We start from the raw sequence: 21989 nt of genomic DNA, 5'->3' as shown, positions 1-21989 counted from the left end.
TATTTATTTATTTGAGAAAGAGAGAGAGAGAGCATGAGCAGGGGGAGGAGCAGAGGGCAAAGCAGGCTCCCTGCTGGCCCAACATGGGGCTCAAACCCGAGGACCCTGGAATCATGACCTGAGCCAAAAGCAGACGGTCGACCGTCTCTGTGTCCCTTCTCTGCTCAGGTCATAACAAGGTTTAAAGTATAACAAGTGTCAGAAGGGCTGCATTCTCATCTGCAGTTCAGGGTCCTCTTCCAGGCTCATTTAGGTTCCTGGCAGAATTTATTTCCTTTCAGTTGTAGGACTTTTCCTTGCTGGCTGCCGGCCAGGGATCACTCTCAGCAGGGCCCCCTCACAACATGGCAGCTCACTTCTTCACAGCCAGCAGGAGACTCTTTTTCCCCAGTGTGCTGAGTTGCATTCTTTTATTATATAATTGTATTCATGGGAGTGACTATCCCATTACCTTTTTCATATAAAGTGACCTAATCACAGAAGTAATATCCCATTATATTCACAGGTTCTACCTGCACTCAAGGAGAGGAGATTATAGAGGGGATATAGATATAGATATATATATATATATAGATAGATATAGATATAGATATAGATATATATATACACACATATACCAGAGGATGGGAATGTTGGGGAACATCTCAGAATTCTGCCCGCCACACCAGCCATAATTCCAGAAATTTACGAACCTTTACATTTATTCTTTGAAGACTTTTGAAGATATGGACATTTTAACTGTCATCTAAAAAGTAACATGGCAGCCATAAAATTTTAGTGTGAGAAGGGAGCTTGGAAATAATTTTATTGTTTTTAACCTCTTCATTTACACATGAAGGAAAGGACTGGCTCAAATCACAGTAGTGTGCCACAAACTGAGACCAGAGATTTAGGTTCACTGACTTCCACACCATTGTTTTCTTTGGCTCATGGCAACCACTGCTGCTAGAAGAACCTAGAGAATTATATAAGGGATTCAGTGCTTATATGTGAAAGCAGAAATAGGAAAAGTTCACAGCAAAAATGTATGAGAGAGCATCCCCCAGACAGCCATAGCATGAAAGCAGGAGTAGAAATGTCACAAAGATGTGTGGGGAACAGGTTATATGGGGGGAAAGCTCCTATTTTATAAATTCTTTTAAAGTTTGTGGGAGGCAAGCCCCTGTGCTTCAGTTCATCATTGCATTTTGTAAAAACATTTATATGTGAAGAGGAGTGTTGGCCAGGATTCCATTCATTTAAGACAAAGTCATCAATGTTTAAAATGATTCATGATGAAGTCAAGGAAGCTCAAATTCTGAAAGAAATGTTTGCTTTATGAGGCAGTTTCTCTGCAGAGACCTCGTTTATTTTCCCAAATTTAAAGTTGCTTAGCAATTCTAGGGCGCCTGGGTGGCTCAGTCATTAAGCGTCTGCCTTCGGCTCAGGTCATGATCCCAGGGTTCTGGGATTGAGTCCCGCATCGGGCTCCCTGCTTGGTGGGAAGCCTGCTTCTTCCTCTCCCACTCCCCCTGCTTGTGTTCCTGCTCTCACTCTCTCTTTGTCAAATAAATAAAATCTTAAAAAAAAAAAAAAAGGCAATTCTAAAGGTTGATTCTGACTTAACTACATTACTTTGACTATATTATGATTTAGTAAAATTATATAAGTGCCCCAAGGAGGGAGAGAGCTGCTTTGGAGATTCATGATTACCAGTGGGAGAGAGAGGAGGGTGGGAGGTAGGATAAACTGCCCCAAATCCACATAAATGGATACATAAGGACAAAATTAGCCAACATTCCATCCCACTGAGCAAAGGATCAGAAAGGAATTCCACCAACTGGGGAAATATAGAGATTAATAATTATTGCAAGCCCTGTTACTTCAAGGTTTACTACCCTTAGAAGCCTCTGAAGCTTTGATGAGACACTTGTAAAGGTGAAGAATATTTAGCCTTTTATGTTATTTCATCAAGTCAAATTTTAAATATATCATTTGCTCTCCCCTTAGCTATCAGAGATTCAAGTTCTGTTGAACCAGGCCACCAAGGAAGTAATGTTGTAAGGGAAGGGGCAATAAAACGTACTTCCTCCTCAAGATTGAGGTTGGATAAATTAGGAACTGGTTAAATAAATGATATATATCCTGCCAGTGGAATACTATGCAGCTGTTAAAAAAGAACTGTTTTTGTACAGGTATGGAATTCTAAGATATGTTGTTAAATGAGTAAAGCAAAACCCATATATTTAGCAAAAACCCATATACTACCATTTTTGTGGGAAGAAATGAAGAATGAAAATTTGATTTTATATCCATATTTCTGGAGAAACTGGAGATACTGGTTGCCTCCGGACAACTAGGTGACTGGGGGATAAGGTCGGGAAGGATACTTCAGCCTTTTGTACCATTTGAATTTTCAAACAGGTGAATATATTACCTAATGGAAAACAGCTTTTTCAAATAAAAATAATGCAAATTTAAAGAGCCAAGGAGGCAAGAACAAGTGAATAGGGGAAATTGGTCTCCACATAAGAGCTGGCTTTGTTATAAAGGTTTCCTTGCAAAGGGCCTTGACTGGCACGCTGTAATGTCCATCCTGAGGCTCTCCCCACCCACCCACCCCTCCACCTTCTGTTCTAGCTCCCTAGCCAGGCGTTAGCATCCTTTCCGGCTTTCAGGACTCCTCCGCCCCCCACCCCACATCACCCACTGCCATACATGCACAGATCTGGAGCAGTCGTCTCTTCAGTCCTTTAGAATTCAGATCCAAAATGTACCTCCTCCCTAATACACACTATTCCACTGTAACCCTTATGTGTCTAATAATATGTCTGATATTTCTCCTACATATTTCTCAATCTTAATGATATATATGGTCTCCCCCACTAAACTGATCATTCTCTGGGTGTGTCAGCTGAAATCACTGCCTAATGGTGCTGGTAGAAATGTTTGCCTTTTGTGAACAGAATATGATGAGGATTTTTGATGAAGCCAGATATAATAATGGATAACGGCAATAAACCTTACTGTAAATCAGTTTGTACTAGATTTTTTTTTAAGATTTTATTTATAAGCCAAAAAAAGATTTTATTTATTTGACAGAGAGAGACACAGCGAGAGCGGGAACACAAGCAGGGGGAGTGGGAGAGGGAGAAGCAGGTTTTCCGCTGAGCAGGGAGCCCGATGCGGGGCTCGATCTCAGGACCCCGGGATCAGGACCCGAGCCGAAGGCAGACGCTTAACAACTGAGCCACCCAGGTGCCCCCAGTTTGTACTAGATTAAGCCTGTAAGCCCATTGAAGCAGTCATCTGGGGTGATGCTCTGAGGTTCAGGAAACCTGACCGCAGGTTTTCTCTGTGGAATGTACTGGTATTTAGGAGCCAGGACCCACCAGCATCACCTCTGATGAGTGGGCAGCCTGAGGGCACAGAGTGGGGGGCCACCCGCCTGCAGCTTAAAAACACCAGGCAGAACAAAGAATTTTTATCATTTTCGTTATTAGTATACTGCATTGCTCTTGGCTCCTTAAATTGCTAGTTCCCTTGAATGCTTTCCTTCCTGCCTCCCCCGACCCCCAGAATCAGGTTGAAATGCGTGTGTTGTATTAGCCAAAGTACCTTGGAAGAAGATACAAAAGGACGGACAAGTGCTCTCCAAAGGAAAATCCTTCCCCCTCTCCCCCACCCCACCCCACCCCCAAAGCCATCTAAGGATGGACTTAAGAAACTAAGACATCTGTATCATAAGCCTTTCCAGGGCTGAAGCAGAAATGTCTCCCCTCCCTTAACCTTGGCAGTCACAAGCCAGCTTTTCATTTTCCCTGCTGCGGTCCAGAAAGACAGGAATCACATGGCCACGCAGCTGGAGACCGTCAGCCCAACTTGGCATATCACTTTTCCAAACACCTTTGCAATTAGGAAGAGACAGGCAGCTCCTAACTGGGTCACGCCCACTCTTTGGAGCTGTCTCTGGGCATCAGAGGCAACTGCGGGGGAAGAGCTCCCAGGGCCGCCTCTGTTTCACATGTTTTTCATTGGGTTGCAGTTTAATAAACCTTTTATGTTGTCCCCGAAATTGTCAGTATTCCCAAGGGAATGCTAATGTCTTCCAACATATAGGGCGATCAGATCTGTGATCAAACTATAATGCTGACTCCTGGCAGCCTCCAGCTACTCAGTTATTCATCCCTGCCCACTAGCATGGAGTACTCCCTGATTTGGCTTTCCTTTCACCTGGACACATTCATGGGGGAACTAGTATTGTCCATATAAGGGTTCAAGGAGCCCCAGCATGCATAGGGAAAAGATCCTTGGGCCAGAAGTTGGGAGACGTAGATACTAGACCCAGCCCTGCTGCCTAGCTGTGTGACCCTGGGCAGGATACTAACTTCTCTGGATTTCACACTTATCTCTGAGATGCCTTCTAGTTCTAAGGGTCTCTAAGGGATTCCAAGTGGGTATCTGGGCTCTTATCCCTCCAGGACTCTCCCTTCTTCTGTTTGACCACTGTGATAAATAATTTTATGTAACATAGCTTCTGACAAACTCAGCATATGTTCTTTCTACTGTGGAATTCTCCAGTTATGGATCATGCCAGAGAGTAAACTGGGGACCTGGCATGACTCAGGTTGAATGGTACCCCATTTTTAAGAGCCAACTGAGCCCGCTTCTACAAATTCTCCCCTATCCTAATCTAGTAGAAATCACCCGATCTCATGTCCATCTGTTGTTCAGGCAGCCACACCACATTTGTACCAAAGAAATACATAGGCCTTGGGGAACCTGGACCTTCTCCAGGGTGACTTCATGCTCCAGGTAAACATCTTTCAGATTAGAAACTAGAATCCCAGCCATCAATCAGCATCCTCAAATGAGAGAGACCCAGATTCTAGTACCAATACCTGGTCTACATGGGGAGGTCAAGACCTGGACAGGGCAGTGGTGGGGGAGTGGGGGTTGGTGTTCTGCTTGCTGTGATTTAATTATGACTTTCTGATTCAGGAATGTGGAAGCAAATGTGAATGAGCCAACTCTCAGGACCAACTGTCAAGCATGTGGCTTGTAATCTGCTGTCATCCTGCTTGTCCCAAGAGCTCACAGTTTGACAGCTCACCAGTTAGTGAAATATTTCCTCCACTGCTCTGATTCATACCCTGGGGACCTGAGGATCTTGGACAGGGAAAGGGCACCCCAGCTAGGCTGTTCGCTGGCTGGTAATATCCCAGTGGTTTGCGTTACAATGACTCAGCAGCCCTCGTTTTTCCCCCTATAGAACAAATGGTGTCAGAACCCTCTCCAAATGAAATGGAATGGAATCTGTAATTATTCTGTCAAGAGATGGCATTTGTAATGAGGCATTCCTGCTGGTGGCCTCCAGAGGTCCCTTATTCTATAACCACTAAGTACCACTTTAATGAGCTTTTCACTAAAAATTGTCAAGAGCTCTCACTGACATCCTTGGATATTATTTAGTTAAGGGATTATTTAGAGGAAAGGGCCCGTCTTCTTGGGGCGAAGGATGGGCACTTGGAATATCAAGAGGAATCAGCAATAGACAGTCTGCCCTGAGAGAATGGAAGGAACTGGGAAAGAGAAAAGAGGCCAGTTACCAGTTATGATGGAAGTGTGAGATTGATGTGAAATGCAGAAAAAGGAATGGCTAATAACAAAGTGTTCCTGTTTAATACAAAACAGGTTTTAATCCATTTCTCACAACATTATTTCTGTGACTGCAAAGGGTAATTCTGTTACAGTTTGAGAGCATCCAGTTTCTTCTAATCTGATTCTGTTTGCACTGAGCAATCTTCTGAGGTGAATTGAATTTCCTTAGTAGATTTTCCAACTGAGAAGTATAATAACCAGCTGTTACCATTTTAGTTCTCTTAACAGTTACTATTCTTGTTGTAAATTGGCCTGCTGATTTCTCTTCCTTCCCCGGGCAGTTTAGTTAGCAGGAATCAATTCTTCCTGGGGCAGCAGAGAAAATCACATGTTTAGACCTACGAGGCGAAGTTTTTTAAACCCTAGAACTTCTACAGTCATGCAGATTCTTCAACTCCCCTGTCAGCAATTAACCACATCTCATGAACATCCACTGAAATAATATCTTCTGCTTAAGTCTTAAAAGGTCCAAGGGACGTTGATGTCTCCATCACCCTAACTCACATCCTGGGTGCGGGATGAGAAAACTGGCTCTTCCTGCCCTCCTGGGCAGCCGTCCCCCTCAAGCCAGAGGCTGTGAACACCAAGGCATAGCCTAGCATGTGGCCAATACAACTTTCCTCTACCCTTCATCACACCGATCCTCAGCTATCTCTGTATACCTCCACCCTCAGATTCTAGAAAACACCAACTCTTCTTTGCAGAACTAAGATAACCTCGGCAGTTATCTTGTGGATCCCCTCATGTGAATATGAAAAACTTAAAGAGATCAAGCGACTTCATCAGGGTCACACAGCAAGTGGGTGGTGGAGCCGGAACCAGAACTCACGTCTGGGGACCCCAAGCAGCTTCTCTCCTGTGTCCCTTGCACCTCTGCCTTGCTCTGGTATTTGTATCTGCTGACCTTGGGGGCACTATGGTGAATAAACGGAGGTGACAGAGGCCAAGTGAAAGGTCGAATGCAGAAGAAAATGACAGGAAAGAACTGAAATTATAGGAATGAAATCAGAGAAGGCACACTGACTAATTCAAGTTCACACTGCTTCTGGATGAATCTAATCTGATGTTTAGAACACTTCATTGCTAGGTGATTGATAAGTAAAAATCAATCCTTTTCCTTCCTCCGAGGTTCACCTCACTTAAGAGTGTGTCTGTAAGCAATAACATAATTTTTACGTGCCCCTAGATAGGCGATGGAAATGGCCTAACCCTTCCTGGCTTGTTTTTCATGAGAAACCCAATTCTCACATGAGTGCCAGTGTTTAACATAAGTGTCAGATGAAGAGAAAATGGTAAGAGAGGAGAGATTTGGAAGTCTGGAAGAAGAAAAACAAAAAAAAGCTGCAGCCACTGAACTAGTGAGATGGGGGCCACGGTTACCCCAGGGGGCACAGTTGGAAAAGACAGAGTGGCAGGTGGGAAGCCGGTCGGGAGGAAGGGCAAGGAGCTCATCCATGCAGGTGCTCAGCCCGCACTCAGCAGCGGAACGGTGCCGCCCTGGTGACCTGCCACAGGCCTCCTCATTCCTCACCTCCCATTCTTCTGCTGCCTGCTTATTTCCTTGACTTTTTATTATCATATTCTATCCTGCAGGAGGGAAATGCCAAGATGGAGACTATTGTAATATCAGGTGTTCTTAGTTGTTTTTTTCACTCTTCTGTTATCACTCTTCTGGTGATAATTTCTTAGGAAAGCCACCAATGCATGCTCTAGACCATTAGAATCCCATCTTTGGGGCGCCTGGGTGGCTCAGTCGTTAAGCGTCTGCCTTCAGCTCAGGTCATGATCCCGGGGCCCTGGGATCGAGCCCCGCATTGGGCTCCCTGCTCCTCGGGAAGCCTGCTTCTCCCTCTCCCGCTCCCCCTGCTTGTGTTCCCTCTCTCGCTGTGTCTCTGTCAAATAAATAAAATCTTAAAAAAAAAAAGATTCCCTGGGGCGCCTGGGTGGCTCAGTTGGTTAAGCGACTGCCTTCGGCTCAGGTCATGATCCTGGAGTCCCTGGATCGAGTTCCGCATCCGGCTCCCTGCTCGGCGGGGAGTCTGCTTCTCCCTCTGACCCTCCCCCTCTCATGCTCTCTCTCTCGCTCTCAAATAAATAAATAAAATCTTTAAAAAAAAAAAAGATTCCCATCCTTAAATATTATGTGGGTTTTCACCTTTTAAATTTTTACTGTGGTAGGGGGCACCTGGCTGGCTCTGTGGGTGAAGCCTCCAACTCTTGGTTTTGGCTCGGGTCATGATCTCAGGGTGGTGGGGTCGAGCCCAGTCAGGCTCCCAGGCTCAGCCAGGAGTCGACTGGAAATTCTCTCTCCCTTTCCGTCTCCCTCTGCCCCTCCCCACACATACTCACACTCTCTCTCCTTCTCTCTAAAATAAATGGATGAATCTTAAAAAAAAAAATTTTTTTTTAATTTTTACTGTGGTAAAAATATATATTAACATAAAGATGCCAATTAAACCATTTTGAAGTGTACAAGTATCAGCATTAATTACATTCACACTGTGGTACATCCATCACCACTACTTCCAAAATGTGTCCATCACCCCAAGCAGAAAATCTGTATCCACTGACCACTAACTTCCCATTCGCCATACCCTCAGCCCCTGGTAACCGCTCATCTACTTTCTGTCTCTACGAACTTAATACCAGGCATTCTTACTTAACTGTATATACCTCCTAAAATGTAGCAGCAGTAGAAAAGAATGGAACCTGAGGTGAAAAGGAAAAGGGTGTTGTGGGTTAAAAAACCAAACTCTCACTTTCTGAAAACTTTATTATGACTGAGTAGTTTTATCCCACCCACTCAGAGAAAACTGAATGTCCCTCTGCTGTGCTAACTCAGCATCTTTCTTTCTTCTTTCAGTGACCATGCAGCAGGTGGCCAGGACCGTGGCCAAAGTGGAACTCTCGGACCACGTGTGTGATGTGGTATTTGCGCTCTTCGACTGTGATGGTGAGTGGGGCCCTCTCGAGTCCGGCGGGAAAACTGAGCCTGACTGTCCTGGAAGTGGCCACAGTTGATACTGGAGGCTTGCAGACCACCCCAGTGCGCTAGCCTGAACCTCTTCACCTTACCCCTCTCCCACAGCGGTAGCTCAGCCATCAGCGCCATGACACTGAGAACCAGAACCCCCGGTCCTGGTTTGTGTTTTCCATTTCTTCTTGTAATTCCAATTTGTCTAGTTCCAAATCCTTCTACGTGAATGTATAACCATAAGAATCTTAAAAAAAGGAAACGATTCAACTCTGGTAGTGTTTTTAAAAGGTAAATAAACTCAAATATAAAAGCTCCAAAAAAAGGAAACAAGAATATTAGACCCAACTTGCTGCTTCCTAGACTAGGAGCATGCGATTATCTGACTGTGTCTAGAAAGAAGGTGGTCCTGATCTCTCCCCCTCCCAGAGCACATTGCGGTCATTCACATTTCTGCCTCCCAGCTCGCAGTGGTCTGTTGTGTCTGTGACCACTCTGGAGGTTAGCCCATGTGAGAAGTCCTGGTTCATCAGCTGTCATGAGTTCTCAGCTCTGTCGCCTGACATAGTGCAACTACTAATACTCACCACAGAGACTTACGCTTTTTCTCAGTGCTTACTAAGACCCAGGCATTGTGCTAAGCTGCTCAGGTAACCCTCTGACGGAGGAACTGTTTTGCACCACATTTTCCAGATAAGGACGCTGAGACTCAGGTGAAGTCATTTTCCCAGGAGCGCACAGGTAGTGGTAGATAGCATAGCTAGGATCTGAATCCAAGCTGGCCGCCTCCCTCTATTTTCTGTTCCCTCCCCTGCTTGTTTCCCAGCCAGAATTCATTGCTCATCTTCCTCTAGGAAGCGAGGCTAATGGAATCCAGGAACCAGGTCAAAAGTTCCTGCCTTGGTGAAACCTCTGTTCTGGTCCCAGCGTAATAATGAGTCACTCTGGCTTTTTCATTCCTTAACTTGTTTCAGTTCGTCTTCATTACTACGTGTTGTACTCTATCTCTGTGTATGTGACCTAATAACTTCCCTACTAAATTGTGAGCTTTTTAAAAAGTGTTTACTTTAATTCCAGTGTTATATTAGTTTCAGGTGTACAATATAGTGATTCAACAATTTTCCATACATCACCTGGTGCTCATTATGACAAGTGCACTCCTTAATCCCCATCCCCCTCCACTCACCTCCCCTCTGGTAACCATCAGTTTTCTGTAGTTAAGAGTCTGTTTCTTGCTTTATCTCTCTTAATTTTTTTCCTTTTGCTTATTTTGTTTCTTAAATTCCACATGAGTGAAATCATATAGTACTGGTATTTCTCTGATTGATTTTGCTTAGCATTATACACTCTAGCTCCATCCATGACATTACAAATGGCAAGATTTCATTCTTTTTATGGCTGAATAATATTCCTGTGTGTGTGTGTGTGTGTGTGTGTACATATACATACAAAGCACATCTTTATCCATTCAGCAGTTGGTGGACACTTGGGCTGCTTCCATATCTTGGCTATTGTAAATAATGGTGCTATAAATAAATGGTGAGCTTTTTAAGGGTAGTAGCAAGTCCTTTGTTCACCTTTGGACCCTTTCATAGGACCTCGGGTACCACTTTGCGCATAACAGGTGTTCACTAACTTAAGTTATTGAAGTTATCTAGTTGAACTTGAGTTATTTAAACCTCCCACCTGCACCCATAACCAAGGTCTGAGTGAAAGAAAACTCCAGGGTTAGGACAAGAAGATGGCCTCACCCTCAGGTAGGGGTGGGTTATTCTCTAGTGCTACCCTGTCCAATATGATATTCTACTAGTTTCGTGTGGCTATTACATTTAAATTAATTAAAATTAAAAACAGCTCACAGCTCCCCTCTTCTAGGAAGGCCTGAGAAATGAAATTTGATTTTCCAGCCTTTTAGAAGGAGATTCTGTCAATATCTATTTGAATCACCTTTAAAAAAAATCATTTAACATCTCTGGGGCTTATTTTCTTAATCTACAGAAAAAGGAAGTACATATTAAGTTAAAAAGCCATTGTTATTTCTACCAGCACTAGATCTTAGGTCAAAATGTCAAAGGACGTTGACTTTTCAGACTTGTTCACCTCAGAATTTAGAGTTGCACTCACAGATCACATGTGCACACAGATGACATTCAGTCATATACCTGCTTCATAAGTAACAGAAGCCATTCACATTGATCAGCTCTGGCCTCAGGGAAGCAGGAAGCAAATCCCCTGGCAGCCTAAATTACCTCAGATTTTTTCATCTTAAGCCTCTCTTTATAAAAATATTAAGAATCTCATTTAGACCTTTTTTATTCTTTTAATTATATTCTTTTTTTTTTAAGATTTTATTGATTTATTTGACAGAGGGAGAGAGAGAGCGAGAGAGGGAACACAAGCAGGGGGAGTGGGAGAGGGAGAAGCAGGCCCCCCGCAGAGCAGGGAGCCTGAAGCGAGGCTCCATCCCAGGACCCTGGGATCATGACCTGAGCCATCCAGGTGCCCTTTTAATTACATTCTTAATAAGCCATATTACTGATTACTTTTCAGCCAGCCAGGTTACTTTTTAACTCTTTATATTGAAGTATACATACAGAAAAGTGCAAATATCATAAGTATACCGCTTGCTAAATTTTTAAAAACTGAACACACCTGTGTAACCAGCATTATCCAGAAACATCACATTAGCAGGACCACAGAGCCCCCTGGTGCTGCCTTCCAGCCACTTCCTCTCCCAAGGGCAGTCCCTCTCTTGACTTCGAATGACACAGATCAGGTCTCCCTGGGTTTGCTTGTTTGATCTTGCTGTGGGTATCTCTGAGGCTGTCCGTGTTCCCTTCAGCCAGAAAACAAGGGCCAGTTTAGGTTTTCAGGTACTGTCCACAAAAGTAAACCCTGTGTTCCTTCTTTCCACTCTCTTCCCAGACCAACCGTTAGTAAAAGTCTGTTTTATGGTTTCCTGTTGTCTTATCACCACCAGTAACAGCTGCCATTCTTTTAATCAGCAGACATTTACTCCTGGGCATGTAGTCAAAGGGTAACTACCCTCTACTGTTGAAGTGGTTACTGTTCTGTGTGGCTTGAGAGGTTGACCTTTGGTTAAACCAGATGCTGTCCAGGTTCCTCTCCAGACCTGAGAGTCTGTCACTGAAGAGGGTGGAATGGGAGGCCATGAGAAAATGGGCTTCACCCAAAGCCAGATTTTGACTTTGGTTTTTACCATGAACTGCCCCCTCCGTCTCTCACCTGGACTATTGCAGTGGCCTTCCTGACTGACTCCCTACTGCCCCTCTCCAGTCCCATCCCCATACATCCAGCCAGAGAAATCCATCCAAAATGGAAATCTAACTCCATCTCACTTACTCACTTCTAGTCCTTTCCTGGTGCTCTACTGCCTAGAAGATAAAGCACAAGCCCTTTAATGAAAATACAAGAGCCTTGGGGACCTGTCTCCTGCCAGCCTCTTCTGTTCACGACCCCGCCCGTGTGTGCACTTCCTAACTCCTCAACAGTCGGGCTGCTCCCTGCCTCTGCCTTTGCTTGTGCCCCTCCCCACTACCTAGAACCCCTCCCTCGTCTCATTCCCCTCTAATTGGCCAATTTCTGCTCATCCTTTGGGATTCAACTTAGGAGTCACCTCCAGGAGGCCTTTACAGCTCTGTACTTGCCCCACCCCCAGCCTGGGTTAGATCCCTTCCTCCGTGCCCCCATAGCATCTTCTCTTTACCCCACGATGGCATTTACCACGCTGTTGAAATAATGTATTTGTCTCTCCCACAGCCTGGGAGTATCTCAAGGGACCAAGTCCTATTTACAAATCTCTTTATTCTCAACTCCTAGTATAGGACCTGACCTACAACGTATTCTTGTTCAACCTCTGTCGCGCTACACTAAACTCTCACTGACTTGTAATCGGAAACATCAAGGAAGGAGCAAACCATTCGTTTGAATTTGGCTGTGAGAGTGCACTGGGCTCCGGAACCCACCTTGTGTGAACGATGGAATTTTCTCAGTGTCTGTTCCAAGGCCTCCACTTATCCCTCTTGTGTTTGTCTCTTCCTCTAGGCAATGGGGAGCTGAGCAATAAGGAGTTTGTTTCCATCATGAAGCAGCGGCTGATGAGAGGCCTCGAGAAGCCCAAAGACATGGGCTTCACCCGCCTCATGCAGGCCATGTGGAAATGTGCACAGGAAACTGCCTGGGACTTCGCTTTGCCTAAACAGTAACCCAGAACTGCAAGAGGGACCTCCTCCTCCACCCGAAGCACCCTGACCCCTCGAGCAGAGCCTTGGCACAACCCTTCCGGCTGCTGCTTCTGAAAGTAGTGCTCCCTTCCTTTTGGGAATGATCTCAGGATTCACCCAGTTTCCCCTCTCCGCCCTTCCCCTCGCTCAGCATTTCTGCGAGGCTCTGCTTCTGCCCAGTGATCATCCCCATAGGTTCTCAGAAACATGAACGAGTCCTAAGAGGTCAGACTTCTGGCACCTTCATCAGCTCTATGCTACTTCAAGCGACCCTATGGATAAAGAATGCAGGGAACCATCCACATGCCTGCCCACCCCGGGAAACACCCAGTTCTCGAGTCATTTTGGCTGTGGACTTACATTAAGAACATTCCTTGCTTTTCCTCCCGCTGGTGTTTTTAAGCCACAAGTTGGGAAGACGTCTCAAAGGCAGAAGGAAGGCTGTGATGAATGGTCATGAGGAAGAGCCGGGCAGCCTGAGCTGGCGGGAAGCCTGGGCCAGAGAACGGATCCATGTCGGTCCCCAGGGTGGCTCTGAGGCCTGCCCCAGGAAGGTGATGTGCACGGCGGGGGTGGAGCAAGATTTGGAATTTTGAGCACCTGTTTCCCGGCTCCCTCAGAGGACTCCGCCGCGACTCGGTGCCTAATGGGCAGTAGTGATTGAGTCCCGCGTTCCCTGCAAGGGCCATTTCCCTCCAGGAGTGCATCTCTGAAGTGGAGGCCTGGCTCACAGCCTGTCTGCCCTCTGTCTTAAACACTTGTAAAATATCACTTTAATTATAACAGTTTGCAATAAATTCTCCCCCACCCCACCAAAGGCTCTTGTGTCTTTTAGGATCCTCTGGGGTACTTTTCATTTCTCCACTGGGTTTGAGATCAGGCTAGCAGCAGACCTGTTTTCTTTCTACCACAGTCTGGTTCTCCCTGTTGAAAGGCAACTTTAGACACAAAAAGTGAGGGCATTGGGAGGTTAATGGTGGCATCGTCCCCACAGTTTGGATGGCATTTCATCTTAGGCCAGGTGCATAGTCCTTGATAACTCAGACCCCACGATTAGGAACTGAGATGGGGTGGGAGAGCGTATGAGAAATCATCGGGTGTGGCAGACCTCAATGTAAGAACTGCAGCACCCAGTGTCTTATATGGACTCCACTCTGACTCAGTGTGGCCTTGAACAAGCAAGCCATTTCCCATCTGTGTCCTTAACTGTAAAATGTCAGGGTTGAGCTTAATGGGCTCTCAGGTTTCTTCTAGGTCCAAAAGCCTCTCCTTCGGTTCTCCTCCAGAATTCCTGCAGCCTCCAGAACCTCCAGGTAATGCTCCCTGGCGTGAGAGGGTCTCAAGTCCAATGTAATAGAACCGCCACACCAAAACCCTAGCGCTCTCTGCGAGGCCTGGAAGTCAGTAGGGGGTGTTTATCTGCCAAATAAGAGCAGCAGCCTGGGTCTCTGCACCTGTGACAGTACCAAGTCCAGCATCTTCTCCAGGGCAATTTAACAGCCTATTTCCAACCTCCTTTCTGGGAGCAGATTAGGTTATTTCTCAATCTACCTCACTACCTCATCTACCTTCCACTCTTCCCTGTCTTGGGATATGAATTCCTGGTACCCAAGTGTAGCCGTTGCCTTGCTCATCGCTCCGGGGCTGAGGCATCAGCAAAATGTGAACTCTTCTTAAATTTGTCCCAGAATCCCCAAATCACTCTTTCCCTCAATCCTCGTTTCTCCAGCCTGAAAGAGAAGTCCCATTCACAGCTTTCATGGGGCGTCATTGCCCTGCAAGAAGAGATCTGCTGATTGGCCTGGGGTCACTGAAGCTGAAAGGGAGAGCACAGCAGGGGAGGGTGAAGAACTTACCCTCATCTTGAAACCCACTGTCAAGGGCCCTCACCTATTACAGGTACATGGAATTCCAACTGGGCTCCTTTAGCCACTAGGAGGGCCCGAGGACGCACAGGGGGTCCAGGTGCTCAAGAAGACAGGCTGGCCACACTTTGGCACAATAGGGTTAAATATGCAGGTGAGAGGTACCAGCTAAGTCACCCGGAAGAGGCCAGGGTCCCCCAAAGAAGTCCTTGAGCAAGGCGTCATGTGAGCAGGCTGAGAGGATTTCACGAAGCAGCACTTGGGATAGGCTGGGAGCACTGGCGAATACAAAAGGCCGATATGTGCTTTTTTTAAAAAAAGATTTTATTTATTTATTTGACAGAGAGAAACACAGCGAGAGAGGGGACACAAGCAGGGAGAGTGGGAGAGGGAGAAGCAGGCCTCCCACTGAGCAGGGAGCCCGATGCGGGGCTCGATTCCAGGACCCTGGGACCATGACCCGAGCCGAGGGCAGAGGCTTAACCACTGAGCCACCCAGGCGCCCTGTGCTTCTCTTTTTATTCAAATTGTTTCTTCTATCTAGATAGAATAATCCGCCCCTCTTCCTTCAAGCCTCCACTCCAGCAGTCCCCTCCTTTAAAAACCCACCTGGGGGCACTTGGGTGGCTCAGTCGTTAAGCATCTGCCTTCGGCTCAGGTCATGATCCCAGGGTCCTGGGATCAAGCCCTGCATCGGGCTCCCTGCTCGGCAGGAAGCCTGCTTCTCCCTCTCCTACTCCCCCTGCTCGTGTTCCCTCTCTCGCTGTGTCTCCCTCTGTCAAATAAATAAAATCTTTAAAAGCCCACCTGGATCATCTTCCTGACAAGACTAGTAGCCCCTCCTGTGCCTCCCAAGGATCATGTGCCTACCCCTAACAACACTGCTGTAATCGATGTAATGTTTGTGAGATCGTCACCCCCAAAGTTCAGACCCAGAGCAGTGATGTGGTCAAAGAAACAGTCCACCACCAAAAGCTCATTTTAAAATAACTTTTGGACAATGTACAGTGATATTAGCAATGCTTCAATAAATTGCTCCCACATACCCACAGCCATTCTTTATGTTTGCTGCTGTTTTTTATTTCTTTAAAAAAAACAAAAAATGCTCCAGTTCTAGTGCTTAGGCTTCAGGGAGGGAAAGAAACTCAGAGGGGACCCAGGCTGGTGGGCTTCCTTGTGACCCTGGGCTCAGCATCATCCACAAGCATAAGCAGAGAGAATATGGAGAGAGAGTTACTAAGGAAAATGGGTTTAAGGACATGCATGCTCTTCAAAAATCATTTTTTTTCTTTGTTTCTTTCTTAGACAGTGAGAGAGGGAACACAAGCAGGGGGAGTGGGAGAGGGAGAAGCAGGCTTCCTGCAGAGCAGGGAGCCGGATGCAGGGCTCGAACCCAGGACCCCGGGATCATGACCTGAGAGCCGAAGGCAGACGCTTAATGACTGAGCCACTCAGGCGACCCAAAAATCATCATATTAATAGCTTTTAGTGCCCCACCTAATTTTAGCTCTGGTTGAAGCATATGCACTTGGACTGAATTGGAGTCTAAGAAAGGAGAAGTCCAGGCCACAGCTGTGACCAGACAAGAAAGAAGGGACAGCAGGATAGGAGCCAGGAGCCAGGTCCCCCAGCTGGAGCATCCTCCCCAAGCCTTAGCAAAGCCCAAGCCAGGCTATATGCCCCGAGAAGCTTAGAAAAGGAAGGAGGGACCACAGGCACGAGCTCAGCTTTCGGGCTTCAAGCGCCACCTGCTGGCAAGAAGGCTCAGCGCAGGGAATCTGGTCTGGAGCAGGTAAGGGGAGGCTGCCTGAATCCAGCCTCGCCCCAGCCCTGCTCCTGAGACTCGGCGGCCCAGGGACCTGGGCGGCATGGTGTGGGGTGGGATGAACAGCCAGAGATGGACCATAACGATGAAGAGAGACAGTATGGACAGGATTATAATTGAGAAGAGGAAAGGAGCAATGCTTGTGGATTGTTCCCTGTGGCTCCAGAATGGGAATTTTTACCAGCAAATGAGAGTTGCTCTATTCATTCCACAACTCCTTTACTGCTCACCTGCTATGTGCCAGGCACTGAGCAAGGTCTTCAAGGAGTTTGTGTTCCAGAGAAAGGAAACAATAAGGTTAAGTACACACTGGTATGAGAGCACTTAGTAAAGCAAAAGGGCCACCCAGTCCAGATTTGGGAGCTCAAGGCAGGCTTGCAAAGGAAGTGATTTATTTTTAAGTTAAAACAAAACAAAACAAAACACTAAGGTCTGTGAGTTGAGGAGGAGCTAAAGATGGGGGGGGGGGGGCCAGGCAGAGGCTGCCACGCTTGCAAAGGTCCAAAGGCCAAAGAGCATGTTTCTGGGAACTGAAGTTCTAAGGAGTATCCAGCACAGATTGGGGAGTGATTTTGTGACTAAAGAATTAATTAATATGGCAATCTTCACCAAAAAAAAAAAAAAGATTAAAAATGCATTTGAGGATTTTAGAACATACGTAGGTTATAGAAAAAAATGATGGAAATTTTCTTTTATTTTTTTTTATTTTATTTATTTGAGAGAGAGCGAGCAAGAGCAGGGAGAGGGGCAGAAGGAGAGAGAGAAGCAGAGGAGGGAGAAGCTGAGCAGGGAGCCCAACTTGGGGCTCAATCCCGGGACTCCAGGACTCCGGGACCCCGGGATCACAGCCTGAGCAGAAAGGAGATACCCAACTGACTGAGCCACCCAGGCACCCCATGATGGAAATTTTAAAATGCTTAGAACTGAATATGATAATGAAAATACTAAATATTAAGACTTGTGAGATGTAGCTAAAGGGAAACTCAAAACTTCTTAACTTCTTAACTTAATGGGCTGACAATAAGCTAAACATCTGCCTCAAGAAGTTGGAAGAAAGGGTACCTGGGTGGCTCAGTTGGTTAAGTGTCTGCCTTCGGCTCAGGTTATGATCCCCAGGTCCTGGGATCGAACTCTGCTTTGGGCTCCCTGCTCAGTGGAGAACCTGCTTCTCCCTCTCCCTCTGCTGCTCCCCCTACTTGTTCTCTCTCTCGCTCTCTACGTCTGTCAAAAAAATAAATAAAATCTTTTAATAAATAAAAATAAATTTTTAAAGTTCAAAAGTTAAAAAAAGAGAAGGTGGAAAAAAGAAGATCATAACCCCAAAAAATAAAAAGAGCAAAATTTAAAATGTATTGCTCAGATTTTGGAGCCTGGAGCTCTCTGAAAAGAAGGGATTGGTGGGTCACACTTGGAGGCAGCAAGGGACACTGGGGAACCAGGGAACAAAAGAGCAAAGGACAGGGAGTGGGGGCTACTCCGCTGATTTGGCAATGCCTCCTGAAGCTTTAGGCAGGAATTTATCCTCCTCGATAGTTCAGGGAAACTCTGAATAAAGCGTTGAGAGAGAGAAAAACCTGTCTCTAGGATTTATTTACTCTATTCATTTCTTTGAGCCCATATTAGGTATCAGGCCCTGTGCTCAGGCCATGGGGAACATGAGGGCAAGATGTGCATCTTGGTTAACCTGGAGACCGGTGTGCCAACTGTGGGGGGCAGTGAAGGTGACTGTCCATGGATCGGCCAGGCTCACGGAGGAGGAGGCCCCTTCTCAGCCTCAGATCTTGTCTCAGCTGTCATCTCGAATCCTACACACACAACTTCTGAGCCTCGTCTGGAGCTTACACACAATCCCACTGTTGTACTTGCCACACTGTGCTCTCGTTAATATCAAGCTCTCCTACTAGAATGTGAGCTCCCCGAGGTCAAGTGCGGTCCTTTAGTCATGGTGCATTCTGAATCCCTCGAGTTCTGCAGTGCCTGGCTTTCTGTATAGACATCTGCCTATTAAATTAATTCTACCTCTTCACAGAGATGGAGCTGAAGCTGAGCCCGGAAGAGCAAGTTAGCTTGGCCAGATGGGAAAGATAATTTAGGAGGACAGGCAGATAGATAGGATTGGGGTGAACTGTCTTAGTAGAGATGGGGAGGGGACGATAGGAGATTACAGCCTGGTAAGGTCAGACTGTGAATTCTCGGTGTCCCCAGAGGAGAGAAATATGGAGGCTGGTGGTCATCTAATACAAGGATGGTGTCAGCTCTAGAAGCAAAATGAGGAGATGCTGAGATTCATTTCGAGATTGATTTCCCCAGTGACTTCTCCTGAGTATCTGTGGAGGCAATTAAGGACTTTTCCCCCCCACTCTTTTTGAGCCTTATCCTCCCACAAATACCAGGATCCCAGCTAGTCAGAAGAGACATTTCCAATTTTTCCCTTAGACCAAAATCATGATACCTTGATTTCAAGAACTATCAAGGAGGGGCGCCTGGGTGGCTGAGTTGGTTAAGCAACTGCATTCGGCTCAGGGCATGATCCCAGTGTCCTGGGATCGAGTCCCGCATCAGGCTCGCTGCTCAGCAGGAAGCCTGCTTCTCCCTCTGCCTGCTGCATCCCCTGCTTGTGCTCTGTCTCTCTCTCTCTGTCAAATAAATAAATAAAATATTAAAAAAAAAAGAAAGTAAAATTGCCTCAAGACAAAAAACAATACACCCAATTTGAGATCTATAAGTAAGGAGCAATAACATGGAGGCTGGTTAGACCAGCATTTAGGTGCAGTTTATAATCCCTTCTGAAACAACAAAGTCTGATTGAAACAATTCTGAGACCCAGCTCAGCTGCAGAGAGGAAGGAAGGAGAAGGATGCAGAAAATATGGCATAAAGAAGTCCTACTACATACACATGCTCAACCTGTCTCCCCAGAGCCTTACTGCTCCAGACCCTGCCACCCAGGCCAAATTACTGACTACAGACTCAAAATTTAAATAAGATTTTGTCATTTATTTATTAAGATTTTATTTATTTATTTGACAGAAAGAGACACAGCGAGAGAGGGAACACAAGCAGGGGGAGTGGGAGAGGGAGAAGCAGGCTTCCCTCCGAGCAGGGAGCCCGATGTGGGGCTCGATCCCAGGACCCTGAGATCACGACCTGAGCCGAAGGCAGAGGCTTAACGACTGAGCCACCCGGGTGCCCTAGATTTTGTCATTTATATGTGTTGCCGGAAAGGAGAGGACTCACCAGCCAGTAGCTGGGCAATCACAGCCCAATTCCTAATACAATGAAATTGCAGGCCTTCTTTTACACAAGTGCCCTCTTCACAAAGTGAAGGACCTGTGTTGAGCCAGGGAAGAGGGGCCTCAGGATACTCAGGAAATGGAAGAGGAGACTTCGTGATACTTAGCAGAAGAGGGCAAGGTGGGCATGGCAGTCCGAGGTCAACACACCTCACGAAGGCTACCTGAAAGGTGTCCTAGTATTTATCCATTAACATCTGTTAAGGACCCGTCAATCTGTGGAAACCCTTTCTCCAAGTGTAGGGCTGTCTTCCCAAGGAGGGGCTGATCTCTTCACCACCTGGCTAGTCTCTCACCAGCCAGCTGGCAGTTGTAAGTGTTTGCTTTAGGAAGGGAACTGTGGGGATGGGAAGGAAAGCTGGATGTGAAGAGATTTCCAAGGAGTGAGCACGTGGAGCCAAGGATGCCCTGCTTCTCATTACACAGAGAAAATAAATCCTATTTGAAAAGAACTTATGTTCCCGCTTCCAAATTTACCGGCTGCCCCGCGGGTACCTAGCCCCACTGCCTTCCCTGCTGAAAATCAGTGAGTCGTCCACACAGCTATCTAAGGCCATGACTTCACTTGTGCCCCAGACCCCCCATTGACTCCTGCAATTGTCTCCTCTCTCTCCTGCATTACCAACATTTTTTGCCCAATTAAATGATTCCTATCACAGGATTAAAACAAAACAAAAAACAAAAAAAACTTCTCCATGTTCCTCTCCACCACCAATCCATTTCTTCCTCACCCTCAGTCTCTTGAATTCATTCCTATCAGGTTTTCACCTTTACCATCCACTGAGAGCAACCTTGTCACGGTCACCACTGACCGCCACATGGTCACATCCACGGGTTCTCAGTCATCCTATTGCTTGGCCTCCCCACAGGGTTTGCCAAAGTTGGACCCCGCCCTCCCTCCTGAAACATTTGCTTCACTTAACCTCTAAGAGAACTCATTTTCTTACTCACAGCGGGTTCTTCATTCTCCTTTCCTGGCTTCTCCTCCTCTCCCAGATCTGTAAATACAGGGGCGCTGCAGAACTCAGTAATCAGACTTTGACTCTTTCCCTATCTACACTCAATTCCTCGGTGCATTCAGGGCCAGAGCTGTAAATACTATTTACATTCCTTTGTCTATCTAGTCCCATAGCTTTAAATACCATTTGATATTTTCCAAAGTTGTATTTCCATCCCCATCTTCTTCCCTAAACCCTACATATACACAGCTTCCTACTTGACATCGCCACTTGATTCTAAAAGGCATCACAAATGTAACACACTCTCAATCAAACATCTAATATCCCCTCTACCAAACTGCTCCTCTCTGTCTTCTCCCAGTTTCTCCAGTTTCAGTAAAGGCAGCCTTTGTTCCTCCACTGACCAGGCCAAAACCCTGAAATCATTCTCAACTCCCCTCTTTCTCACATCCCACATCCAATCCATCGGCAAACTCGATTTGTGTCTTCAAAATATATCTAGAATTTGACTACTTCCCACCACCTCCACCATTACCCTGCTCTGAGTTACCATTAATTCCCACCTGGATTAAAGTAGTAGCCTCTTACCAAATCTGCTGGAAAGTCCAGTAGAAGGACTGAGAAATGACCAATGGAGTTGGCAATGTGGGTAAGCTTGACAAGACTGCTTTCACTGGAGTGTAGGCTTGAAAGAAAGCCTGATAGAACCGATTCCACTGCATAGTGTAATCCTACATGCTCCTCGTTGATCCTGTAATGATTCACCAAGAAAATTCCCGCGTCAGAGCCTCTGCGAGCTCTTCCTTCTGCCTGGATGGACCATCCTTCCCGCCAGAGTCATATCTGGAACACCTGCTCTTTCTCCTGAATTCAGATTTCCGTTAAAATGCCAGCTTCTGAGAGATTTTTCTTATCAGCCTATTTAAAATAGCACCTCCCACTCTCTATTCCCTTTTTTTCTTTATTTTCTTCATAGCATTTGTCACTATCTGAACATTTCAGTCTCCCTCCTACCTCCCTACACACACTAGAATGTAAGTTCTATGAGGGCCGGGGCTTTGTTTTGTTCATCACTGTACACCCAGCCCCGCAAATATCTCTGGAACGAATAAATAAGTGACCTTCGTCTCAAACTCACAGGGTTACTACCAAGAACGTGCAAGCATATTCAACTTTAAGACCTCCGAATT

The 21989-nt window shown here is 46.1% G+C and overlaps 1 protein-coding gene across 5 annotated transcripts in view; it reads left to right on the top strand.

Moving 5' to 3' along the window:
* The window catches only part of MICU1 (mitochondrial calcium uptake 1), a 229590-nt gene extending 215920 nt beyond the window's left edge, over positions 1-13670 (top strand). For all 5 annotated transcript variants that reach the window (XM_035021375.1, XM_035021351.1, XM_035021361.1 and 2 more), the window contains 2 exons: positions 8504-8593; positions 12680-13670. In XM_035021375.1, coding sequence (XP_034877266.1) covers positions 8504-8593; positions 12680-12840 — 251 coding nt within the window. In that variant the 3' untranslated portion in view covers positions 12841-13670. The remainder of the gene's footprint in view (positions 1-8503; positions 8594-12679) is intronic.
* Positions 13671-21989: the final 8319 nt, after the last annotated feature.

This window comes from Mirounga leonina, unplaced genomic scaffold (genome assembly GCF_011800145.1).
Source record: "Mirounga leonina isolate KUSES-001 unplaced genomic scaffold, KU_Mleo_1.0 Mir_114, whole genome shotgun sequence".
Taxonomy (NCBI): Eukaryota; Metazoa; Chordata; class Mammalia; order Carnivora; family Phocidae; genus Mirounga; species Mirounga leonina.
The sequence above is the reverse complement of the archived record's forward strand: the minus strand, read 5'-3'. Positions and strand labels throughout refer to the sequence as shown.